The sequence below is a fragment of the Xiphias gladius genome, chromosome 11 (assembly GCF_016859285.1).
Source record: "Xiphias gladius isolate SHS-SW01 ecotype Sanya breed wild chromosome 11, ASM1685928v1, whole genome shotgun sequence".
NCBI lineage: Eukaryota > Metazoa > Chordata > Actinopteri > Istiophoriformes > Xiphiidae > Xiphias > Xiphias gladius.
In genome coordinates this window covers 2,283,006-2,295,286 of record NC_053410.1, presented here as the reverse complement: position 1 = coordinate 2,295,286, position 12,281 = coordinate 2,283,006, and the positions used below count along the sequence as shown (strand labels likewise).

General features: G+C 44.2%; 1 protein-coding gene across 1 annotated transcript in view; it reads left to right on the top strand.

Moving 5' to 3' along the window:
• hectd2 (HECT domain containing 2) overlaps window positions 1–12,281 on the top strand; it is a 50,502-nt gene that overhangs the window by 16,058 nt on the left and 22,163 nt on the right. The window contains 7 exon segments of the mRNA XM_040139318.1: window positions 855–964; window positions 2,670–2,818; window positions 2,922–3,045; window positions 4,886–4,982; window positions 5,212–5,319; window positions 6,149–6,281; window positions 10,061–10,149. Coding sequence (XP_039995252.1) covers window positions 855–964; window positions 2,670–2,818; window positions 2,922–3,045; window positions 4,886–4,982; window positions 5,212–5,319; window positions 6,149–6,281; window positions 10,061–10,149 — 810 coding nt within the window.

Sequence of the window (12,281 nt, the reverse complement as noted above, 5' to 3'; positions counted from 1 at the left end):
CGTCACTTGTTGTTGTTGTTTTTGCACCCAAAACATCAGTCTAACGGACAGAGCCTGTCAAAGTGAGTGGTGTTTTTGAGGAATAACAGCTACTTAAATCCAGCCTCAGTCAGCCTTCAGCCTGGCTCAGCAGTATTCATTTGAATGGACGAGAGTCTAAGTTTTCTCTCGGCATTTTTCAGGAAATGTGACAAATCGTCTTCCTCCAGTTCAGCATGCTCACAAAGGAAAACTGAAAATTTCAAATATGCTTAAAGAATAGTTTTGGTTTATTCTTATTTTATTCTTGTTTTCGTGGTTTTGTCCATCATTTCCTCCGGTTATAAAATTGCACTCACCCATTCATAAGATCTGAGAACATGATAACATTGCCGTAATGGAGTCTGACAGGACAATTGTTTTTTGTTTTTTTTCACCATTGGCTTTCACTTTTTATTCCAAATAAGGTTGTCGAGGGGTTTGTTGACCGGTCGAATGCTAATGTGTTTTTAAACGTCTTTTTAGTGATGTCGCCACATTCCTGGATCAGACGTGTTAACTTGGCGAGTAAAATGTTATTACTCGTTCAAGTGATGGACCCAAAAAACAAAAAAAAATTAAAGCTCCAAGATCCAAACTGTAATAAACCAGAATTCATTTTGAAAACCCGGAAGTTTTGAGAGTGGCATGGGCACGTTTTGAGACTCTTTGTCTAAAAATACAGTGCACAACAGAAATGCAGAGGATCATTTAAAAATTCCAAGTTGTGTTCCAGAGACGTCAGCTGCATGTGTCCGAATTCAGGAGATGGATCTTCTGCAGTCAGAAGCTTCTAGACCAAACATGACACATTCTGCTGTGTCTGTCTCGTATAGAACCCCCAGTATTCAAGCACCAGCACTTATGTGATCTACGCTCACCTGCTGAGGCAGATCGCAGCTTTGTCCGAGGCCGACCACCACTTCCTGGTTCACTGGCTCAAGAAGTAAGTCTGCGTGTGTGTGTGTGTGTGTGTGTGAGATCGGTGTGTTTCTCAACCTTTTATTTTTGTTTGCCCCCGAGTTGCCACAGCTTTCTCTCTCTGCTTCTGGCTGTTTTTGTCCTTTTTAAAATGCAGGGTTAATCTAAGGGCGTATTTTCTTTATCTGTGTATTGCTGTCGTCGTGTCGCCGTTCACTGGTTTTCCTCTGTTGAGCCGGGTCTACGGACAGAGGCTGCCGCAGGCCGAACCGATTGTAAAGCCGTCTGAGAGAAATTGGTGATTTGGAGCTCCGTACATAACCTTTAGTCGCACGGGTGCGTTGGGTCCCGTCCACGTCATCTCCGCAGCAGGGCCAGCAGGTGATTGATTGTGAGATGGGAACATAAAAAGAATTTCCATCTCTGGCTGGAAAAACTTTGCTCTGATTTACTGTTTCTATGCAAATATCGCACGCAGCTTTGAGACCTGATGACTCTCTTATGTTTCTTCACACATAATTTAGTACAAACCCCAAATTCTGACAAACTGCAGCAGTTGCATTCGTTTTACCAACCAACTTGTTTTTTCATCTTCATCACTGTTTTCCCCCGCTAACCTGAGGAGGAGGAGGAGGAGGAGTAGTCACGCGGCAGAAATAAAAGTTGCCATTTTCATAAATATCCCTTAGTACCATGCTGTCGTCAGACATTTGCACCGTGTGCCAGTTCTCTGGATTAAAAAGCATCAAAGGTTTGAACCTTTTCATATCAGAAAACCGCTTTGTGTTAGGACAAAATTAAACGTAATTTTAGTGTCTGTGCTAAAACGAAATACAGGGCTTTGTATTGGCACTGGGACTCAAACGATACGCAGCCCCACAATTCAGGCTCTTTGTGTCTGAATTGGTAGGTAACAGCAAACGCTCACAAGGTCAACAGAGACCAGATCTGTAACAGATTAAAAGCCAGAGAGAGAAACTATCGGGTACTTTTTAAAACTGGTGTGCAGTCAGATTAAAGCATTTTTCCAGGGTGACATGTACGGAATCTGTATTTTAACTCTGCATCTGTGTCTCCATGTTAATTACCTCCACCAAGGAGGTCATGTAATCACCCGTGTCCGTTTGTTTGATTTGTCTGTTTTGCGCAAAACGCAGAAAGCACTGAACCGATTTTTCACTGAACTTGGTGGAGGGATGGGGCAGGGGCCAGGGAAGGACCGTTAAATTTTGATCTGGATCATTTATTATGAATTAGACATTTTTCCTCTGAAGTCTGGTGTATGTTGTTTGACACTGGCCTTGGCGGAGGTCTGCGCATTTTATAGTTTCTTATGTTCTTATGTTTCTTATCCCTCCAGTATGTTTTCAAAAACATTATCCACTTCAGGACGCTTTTATCAAATCTTGTATCTTTTAAAACTTGACAGACAGCCTAGAAGTACAAATGTAAGCCAGCTTCTGAATTAGAAAACCGGAGGAATTCATGCTGTTCGTGGTGATGATTTACAAGTGAGCTGCTTCAAATTACAAGTTCTGTTTAGTTCTGCTAAACCCATTTCTGCATCCAGCGCTGCTCTTTTATCCTCTGTGTGCGAGTGTAGGAGTAGATTCTTGTGCATATATATATTTCAGGTTATGTGCAGATTGCGCTGTGTCAACCTGCCAAGCTGATGATGTGAACCCATGCTAACTTTATGTGTGTGTGTGTGTGTGTGTGTGTGTCATCAGGCTGTCGGCAAGGCGTTTCAGGCAGCTGGTAGAGCGCCTCCTGCAGTTCATCTCCACCCGTCTGTTTCCTGCAGAACCAGACGAACTTCCTGCTCTGGCCAAGTGCTCCTGGTGGATTCCCTCTGCTACCAAAGTGCTCAGCCTGTTCAGTGGGTTTCGCACTCATATTACCTTAACAACGTAGTACAATAACACAAATGCTACAGACTATTTTGTTTTATTTGACTTTCTTTCTTCATTTCCTCCCTTCAGACGCAGCCAACAGCGTCTCCTCTCCTCCCATCATGCCTTTCACGGACTTCTACAACATCACTCTTGAGCACATAGACTTCATGGAGGAGTACAGGACCTGGCAGAACTATGGCAACTCCAATAGGTCAGATAACCGTCCGTCCCTTTTTCTGCCCAGTATAAGCATGAAACCGACTGCCTTTTCCATCTGTCGTGTTTTTTGCTAGAAAAAAATCCCCCCCCCCGCCCGTCTTCAGCGCTGCACAATAGATTTGTTGCTTTGTTTGATACATTCGAGCCGGACCTCTGTTGGCTCACCGATGCCAGCTCTCAGCAGTATTCTTGTTGGCTTGTTATGTTTTTTCCACTTGCGAACAAAAGCAGGTTTCAACCAATTTCATAAAAATTGACCATCCAGACAGTGAACAGAGACAAGCTCTTGCATAAGACGAGAATCCGGTCGATCAAAATCCGCTCATCTTTGAGACCACCCTGTAGAGCAGCACAGTGGGTAGGTAGGGTCATATCAGGCGTCCGGGGGTTTATTTCCCCTGTTGAGAATCTGAGGTGACAGTTGGAACGTTTGGGCTCTTCGACGGAGGTGAGGGAATGGGGCACTGAGATGTTCAAGATTGTAGGAGATGTCAACTACAAGTAGCAGAGAGCCTTGCTGTAAGAAACGTCCGGTCAGAGAGCTTCAGAAGCAACTGTCAGCAACTGTCCAAGAACGTTCACGAAAGACGGCAGACGGCAGCAGGATCCTAATCTTCCAAACGGCACGTGGCATTTTATCATCTGAAGATTACAAAGCCCGTTTTTATCTCAAGCTATACACACATCTCATTTTAAGCTGCTTTTTTTTTCTTTATTTTTTTTTTGCATGATTGTCAACACTGAGCGCAAATATGTTACGTACAACTTTATCCTCGTTATATAAATAAATGCGGACAGTGTTTTATCAACCGGGTGAATTTAGGGGTTCAGCGTTTTTGGAACTCGTTTGATAACATCAGGAAGTCGAATCAGTTCACTGGCGGTTTTTGGATGAAAGAACCGCGAGTGAACTCGTGGGATGCTGATGTGATCCCACTAACTCCCTGGAATCAGATCAGCAGCGTCGGTGCGGAGTTGACTGCATGAAGGTAAAGCTCTCTGAATATTCTAGATCAGTGAGTTGACAATCCTGGTTTTTTCTCCGGCCACCTAGGATCACGGGTATTGTAGCATTTACTGTAATTTCTCTTTTCCCGAACTGATGAGAAAGCATCCCGGAAAATGGGCGGACATATTTCTAATGACCATCTTTTTACAGTTCTTGTTTTGGTCGACCACTAGTCCATAACAGAGAAAATCGACAACAGTTTAGATTAATTATTGGGTCATTTTTGTATTAGCGAATGGCTAAGAAATGATGGAACAGGGGAACAGACAGTGACTAGTGAGTTTTCCCGGAGAAAGCGTCTTTTGTGTTGCCTGCTAATGAGGACCAGAAAGGCTATCGTGTTCGAAGACATTAGCTTGACTAAGTTATACCGATGAAGGAGAGCGAGTTTAACGGCGTCTGAAGGTTCCTGGAAGTCAGGCTGAGGATCTCCTCCTGAGCAGAGACGAGGTAACGTTCCCACAGCTGCAGTTTATCCAGAACCGTGGAAACACTCTCAGAGGCCGTGAAGTCTGTTTCACGCTGTGTCACAGCTTGTTAACGTCTGATAAAGGAAATGGAAACGATTGGCCCTAAAAGTTCCTGGCTGCCGTGGTAGGGGATTCTGCTCATTCTGGGCTTGGAGGGTGTAGATTTCAGAACCTGCTCATTTGGATAAAACATACAATTTAAAAAAAAAACTTGAGAGTTGGTCGCGAAAGAAGTCTATTTGTTCTGCTGACTTCAAAGAAAATCTATTTTTGTAACTGATGGTAGCAAAACAGATTAAGAAATACCTTTTCAGGGTTATTAACTTTTCATATTTCTTCTTGTCGCCTCTCAGATTTTCCTTCTGTCAGTTTCCCTTCATCCTGTCAACGGTGGTGAAGAAAGCCATCATCCAGAAAGACTCCGAGCAACAGATGATCAGTCAGGCCAGGGTGAGAGACACACACACACACACACACACACACTCTCTCACTCGTATGTTGTCTTCAAGCCTCTACACTAACCATAACCTTGACCACAATCTGATTCCAACTCCTAAACAACCCTTTGAAGATTCTCACAAAGATGCAAACAAGAACTCCGACAGCATGTGCGCGGACGTACACAAGGAACAAATGCTTCTCCACCGACTTGAATCATGTGTGTGTTTGTGTTTTACAGCAAAGCCTGGTCAGTAAGGTTTCTCGCAGGCAGAGAGTGGACATGAACCTTCTGTTCCTCAACATTAAAGTACGACGAGCACAACTCCTCAGCGACTCGCTGGATGAGGTTAGCGCACAAACGCGGCCTTGCACGTGCTGCATCTGCGCTGTGTTTCGGATGTTTTCAAACCAAAGTACTTCTGAAAGCATAAATACATCATAATGTCCAAGAAAATAATGAACACGCTTCATTTCTCCTCTGCTGAGATTCCATTATTTTGCGTGTCAGGGATCTTAGTCTCTGTCTTCGTGTCTCTCTGAGCTAAGCAAAGAGGATGAGAATGGAAGGAAGTCATCCCACAGATGCAGACAGATGTCTTGGGTGGACACCGTATGTGGGTGTGCGAGAAATCAAGTTTTATTTTTTAGAATGTGTCGTATAATCAGAGAAAAAACTGTGGTTTAGGGACACTGGGAGAGAGAGAGCGGTGAAAATACAGAGCTGCGCATGAGGGTTAGCACGTTGGCCTTTAAAGTCCTACATTCATGTGTCAACCTCAAGCACGGATTCTAACCCTAAACCTAACCGTAACTCTTGATTTGAACCCTAAAATCTAAGTCTAAATTATGTTAAATGTTAGTTGCTTCGAGAAGTGAGGTTCAGGCCAAATGGCTTCAGTTTTGGGAGATTGTCCAACCAGTTGTGTCCTTAACTATTTGGTCTGCAGAGGTTTAGTAATACTCGCTCGCAACATTTCCATCCTTCGGTTCGAGCTTTCTGGAAACGGTCGTGTTAGTTATGTGACAGTTTTCGTTATGAATCATAATGTTGTTTCCAACATGTCAGACTCATCCCAGTCGATATGTTTAAAACGATGTGTGTGCAGCAGCTTTAGAGTGACATGTAAACTGGTCATGTTTTGTTGAATCTTATCTATTAGTTTTGTCTCCTATAGTTAATGAGGAAGCGGTGCGACCTGAAGAAGAAGCTGCGGGTGACGTTTGTCGGGGAGGCGGGGCTGGACATGGGCGGCCTGACGAAGGAGTGGTTCCTGCTGCTGGTCCGACAGATCTTCCACACAGACTACGGTGAGACACGCTTTCAGTCGCCCGACGTCAAGGCCTGGGACAACGCGCACGAGCCATCCACACATCTACAGCCTAGCACAGAGGGCTGATATCGCACGCCCTGTGGCTGTCCTTTTGGAAGTCATTTTTAATGTCCATGAAACGTAGAAAAATGGAAGAGCTGAAATCATCCAACAGATCTACAGAGGAAAAGACCAAGAAATCTGGAGGTTAAATCCTGTTTGATGCAAAGTCAAAGGAATTTGAGGCCATACTTTACTATAAACAAGCGGAAAGAGAGTCTGAATTTTTGCCCCCACCACCGCCACCCTGCCGCACTCCCCTGACCTGTCTCCAGGTTGACACAATTTATCACGAATGTAACACCACTTATTTGCAGTCAAATCTAAAAACACAAACATCGTCGATTCACTTTTTACAGTGGTGTCAGGATCGCCGACTTGCATCTACCATAGAGACCCAAAAGTCTGTTTAAAAAATCCTATGCGCCTCCATCAGAACTGGTCTCATGGTAGTCAGACTCCGACTTTTACTGTGTGTGGTCCGGGTGATTGCTGTCTGTCCGGTGTGAACAGGAGCTGCAAGTAGCAGCTGAGCCGCACGACTTCCCAAGACGCAGACGTGTCAGAACACGCGGGCTGAAAACGAGGAGCGACGTTCACACTCAATCAGTTTTGATCAGCTCTCACCAGATTAGCTGTTGCAGTGCGGAATAAAAGCTCGACCGATGTGACGGGTACTATTTTTCCCTCACGGTTCAATATCGAAGACTTGACAGACGGCGGTAAACTGGCGAACTGAAGTTAGGGACCGTCTCAAAAGCGCACGTTTATATGTTATGATTAGAGTGACACAGTACACGGTTTAGATAATTTTGTTGGCAGCTAAACAAATGGATGTACGGTACGTATAGGGAGAATACATGGCAGAAGAAATTCACTGGACGCAGAGAACGAGGCAGATTTAGACGATGTCTAATAACCGTATAAAACGCCCACGTCAGGTGCAATCCCCGTACAGATATTTTTGTGACAGATACAGATGGTAGTTTTTCGGGTCACGCTCCCAGTGTCCCACTCCTTCACGGATCAGCTGCAGTCAGTCTGGGTTCACAACAGTTTCAATAGGCCCTAATTAAGACCTAGTATAACAGTGAATGCATCCAAACATCGGTAGAAACTTCTCAAGCCACTCCGGCTTTTCTTCTTTTCGATCCATATGTTCAGTCCGTTCCAACAAACCGTGTAGTACAGCATATCGCTCTGCGTCACAGTGTCCCCTCCTGAAGTCGTGTCAGATGGTTCGGATCTTACCGGATGTGCAGCTCACGGATGGAAGAGTGGATTGTGCTGCAGGAGAAGGTTGAGTTCCTCGATGCCTTTCCCCCGTTACTCTGGGTCACCGTTGAAATCCGTGATTTGCTGGTTGTCCTGGGTCCTGGTTCAGGTACAAGCCCAGCCGCTTGTACCTGAACATGACCCAGGACAACACTGCCGTTACTGTCAGCAGTGGCCCATGAAAAGACCAAAACCAAAAAAAGGCCTCTGACCCCACACCCTGTCTGTGACTCTCAGCTCCGAGCCCAGCGGTTCCCTACGGAACACATACATCTAAGAAAACATCTCACAACTAGAGTTTCAGCGTTAGAGAGGAAGGAGTCACTTCCTAAAACGACAGGCTACTGTAGCTTTTTATCAAACGTTAATCAAACAGGAGGAAATGGCGCATGTGTCGGGGACTATTTTCAGACGCGGATTAATCCACATTTGGTGCTCGAGTGAGTATTTCTGATAGCAGGACGGTGTGTGTGTGTGCGCGGGTGGGACTGAGTCAAGATAAATCACAGTGTGTGTGTTCATGGTTCATGAAGCAACATGTCACCCAGTGCAACATTGTGGCTCACTGATGTATTTTTAATAGTTTTTGGAAACAGTGGAGCTCTGTGGCTCAGAGGAGAGAGATATATCAGGCTTACACACACACACACACACACACACACCGATACCTGTTACTAGGATCGACTCATTGGATCTTTTTATGGGATTTCTTGACAGTGAGAAAAGTAAAATAGCCAGCTCGAATCTGTAATCTTACGATTGAACCCAACCTTCTGATTTTAACATGCCAGTCACACATTCCAGTGGCTTATACAGCCCATGCGTCTTCCACCACTTCGCAACTGGTGGGTCTTTGCAGACGTTTCCTCTCTAGGGAGTGTTTTCCCTCGTAGCTGTTGTTTTCCGTATTTGGTTTATCAAATCAAACAGATTTCTGAGGCACCAACTAACATCCATACCAGGAGTGGACTCCTGGTATGGATTTCTAAATCATTCTAAATCCAAACTGAATTTACGTGAAATGTGAGGTTTTTTTTGTTTTTTTTTGTTCAGCAAGTGTGTTTCCATCACTTTTGCTCTAATATTTCCTTTAACCACAAGAAACATTAATGTGAGGCTAAAAACCTTTTACAGTGTTGATATTGAAATGCCTCCAAGTTTTTGCTGTGTCAAAAACTTTCTAGTTCAGTGCATTGAAATGTGCATACTAAATATTTAAACAGAAACCAACCAAAGGTCTGTCTGTGCATCTTCCTCTTCTCCTCTCTCCCTCTCGCTCTCCGGTGGAGTCGTTCTTTCCATCGTCTTTCCATCTTTCCATCTTTCCGCGGTCGTCTGTGTTTTTGGTGCCAGGGGACGTCGGCCCATAGCAGCACACTCAACGAAAGCTGTGTTCTCCTCATTAGCAGTACAGGGAAAGCCCCGGCTCTGCCTCACACCCACACACACACACACAGACATGCATACTCAGCTGCACGCAGGCAGGTGTACACACACACACACACACACACACACACACAGGCTCTTTTATGCATGAAGTGGTGTGGGTTTCTGGTGTTCAGAGATGTGAGCGGTCCAGATGTGTGTCTCCGCTCAGAACAGACTGCTGCTGTTTCTCTCGGTCAGAGCTGGAAAAGCGCTTCAGCGTTCTGTCCCGTTCATTCTGCTTAGCAACCTGCTTATTATCCTTTTTTTTCTTTTTTAAAATGGCTCCCACTCACCATTGACGTCAACAACTTAACGCACTGTGACTGTTGACAAGGAGCTGACAGGTGATGCGGAGAGAAAACAACTCTGGCCAGACTTGTTGACTGTGAAGGAGCGATGTCATTAGAAGTCAAGCAGCAGCCCCTTTATTCAGCTGCGACACGGCAGTTTATCATAGATTGACCAATCATTATATAATGTAAGAATTTATGAGGTGAATTATAATAAGGATTTTTAAGCAACTTTCTTCTGAGTAATTAAATTAAATTAAATGTTTATTTAATGTATCACATTGGCAATTCCATCCTTCTTTTTCATTTTTTCTTTTTTGCCTTTGTTCCCATTTTCATTCAGTCCTTTTTGAATTCATGGCTGTCTACTCTCTCTGCTCTATACTGTATGTTTGCTTTGTCTTTCCTTCCCTCCTTCATGGTTTGCGTCCAGCTTCTTCACTCTATAGTAATGGTTCCTTTTTTTTTTTTTTTAATATTTTAGTCCTCTGTTGTTTAATTTTTTCATAACCCTGCTGTCTTCCTTCCTTCCATAAACTTCCGTTTTTCCTCTTTTCAACCGTCGTCCTTCTGTTTCCTCCTCAGTTTCCACTATTTTCCCGTCGTCCTTGCCTCCGTCTTTCCTCCCCCTCCTTCCCTCGTCAGTCCTCCTGTCTTTCATTCATTCACACACCAGAAATGTGCTGAAATTAAATCCTGATTTTCATTTTCGTTTCATTTTCAGGAATGTTCACCTACATGAAGGACTCGCGCTGCCATTGGTTCAGCAGTTGGAAGTGTGACAACTATTCTGAGTTCCAATTGGTCGGGACTGTATCCTTCATTAAAAACAACAGCAACAAACGCCAGGGCGTGTGCACACACACACCGTTTAGTGTGTCTGTTGCACGTAATGCATGTTTTTAAGGGAGTTTGGCTTCTAATTTATGTTGGTGTGTGTTCAGTGGTCAACGTGTAACTCCTTGTTGGTGTTTGATTAGTTGAGAGTTAGTTTTAGAGTCTTTGGCTTTCATTTGTATTCGAACGGCCCTCGCTGGATTTACGAGATAAAAAATTACGCGTCGTTCTGCAGAGGCTCCCCTGGGCATATTTGTAAATCTTTAGCTGTTAGTTGTTTACACATAAAAGACACTCTAACGACATTTTATATACTGCAGAGTGTTGAGGGGCTTTACTGGATTAACAGAGTGGTGCAGTCAGATGGTATATTTTGTGTTAAATAAAAGGGGGAGAGTGGTTGTACATCAAGGTTTTACATTTTATTTGTTTTTATAATTTTGAACTTTTTTCCATAAAGAAACAGACCCCATTAGCATTTTAATGGGCTTTCATTCAAATCGTCATATTCATAGTTCCTCTGTGGCTTGTTTCCCGTAGACAAAACAGCAATGTTTTGTGGATCAGACTTTAGTGTGTGGGTAATGTGCAGACAGGCGCAAATACACACACACACACACACACACACACACACACACACACAGGCACTCTTCTCTTTTATTCCCCCCTCCCTGTCCCTCTCACATTCAATAACACTCCTCTATTTTAAACCACAGAGGAGAAAGAGATACTATAATGTGTGTTTTCAGGCTGTAAATCTGCACACTGAAGAAATATATCCTAAACTAAATATGTTTTTTTTTTTTTTTTGTCAGTCCAGAAAATAAATTAAAACAAAATCATTAGAGAAAAAAGCAAAAGGAAAAAAAGGTGCTGCCTGCAGTTCTTGAAAGTGGAGTGGATTTTTGCACTCGGACTATGAACAGCCAGTAAACTGACAGAATACAGATGTTTGGTCAAACTAACAAACACCACTCACCAACTTTCTGTTCGTCAGCTTGGAATCAGACTGATGTCAAATCTTACCAAGACTCCAGCTGCTTCTGTTTCTGTTTTCCTCCAGTTTCTCTCCTTTTTACTCTTTTCATTGTAAAGTGAAGTGGAGTCCTGCATCTTCAGCATTGCCTGTATTGGAATAAAAGCAGTGCCAGTACTCTAAACCATCAAGCATTTGGGGTAGTCGATCGTGTAGTAACTATTAAATGGAGGGCAGAGGTTCCTAATCTGCAATGCAGAGTACTTACAATAACCAACGTGCCCGGCGGTGTAGTGTTATTTGTCTGAGTACCGGAGCACGACTATGACATGCGCACTTTTGGGCACACTCACGGTTAAGTTGTGGCTCGTTTCCAAGGTTATGTAACCACTGTTCCTAAAGTGGGAATTTACATGCAGTAGTACGCTATAACTCACCACACGGTCAAATGTCAGACTGACTTTATGAACCGTTTCATCATGTTTAGAAAATTCTGCAGCAGTCGGCCAAACTTCGAGCTGAGAAGTACCAGTAGCGGTGATTTGGATCTTCAAGTGCTTAAAAAATGCATATGAATCTCCACTGGATTACAGAGGGGCGGCGCGTCGTTCCGGTGGGCCCTGGCAGCGCTACACCTACGAATGTGCACAACCCGTCAAAGACTGCGCACCTGATACCTGACGGGCACTGCACAGACCATGTGTGGGCGGAAACCTGAGCTTTTGTCCAGCCACTTTGGCTCCTAGAAATTCCGTTTGCTAGTGCAGTGCCCGTTCGGTCGGGGGCTGGTTGCCTGGCCTGCGTTAATCCAGCTTGCAGCTTTTATGAGAGCATCATCCGAACAACTTCACACTCGACACTGCACTTCCGTCGGACCTGAGCAATACACCTGCCGTGACATAGCTGTGTCCCCCAATAAATGCTAGAGTAAAGACCTCATTTCTGGAGTTGGCGACCCCGAGTGTGGTCCCAGTTGAGTTCCCTCTTAATAAAGCACTGGCAAATTGTCCGGGTGCTGCACTGCCCTCGTAGTGTAGTCCCACCTTTTTCTTCACGTCGAGTGACATGTAACAGGTCCAAAGAATGTGACACTCGACACTGCACTTCCATGGATCCTCAGCAATACACCTGC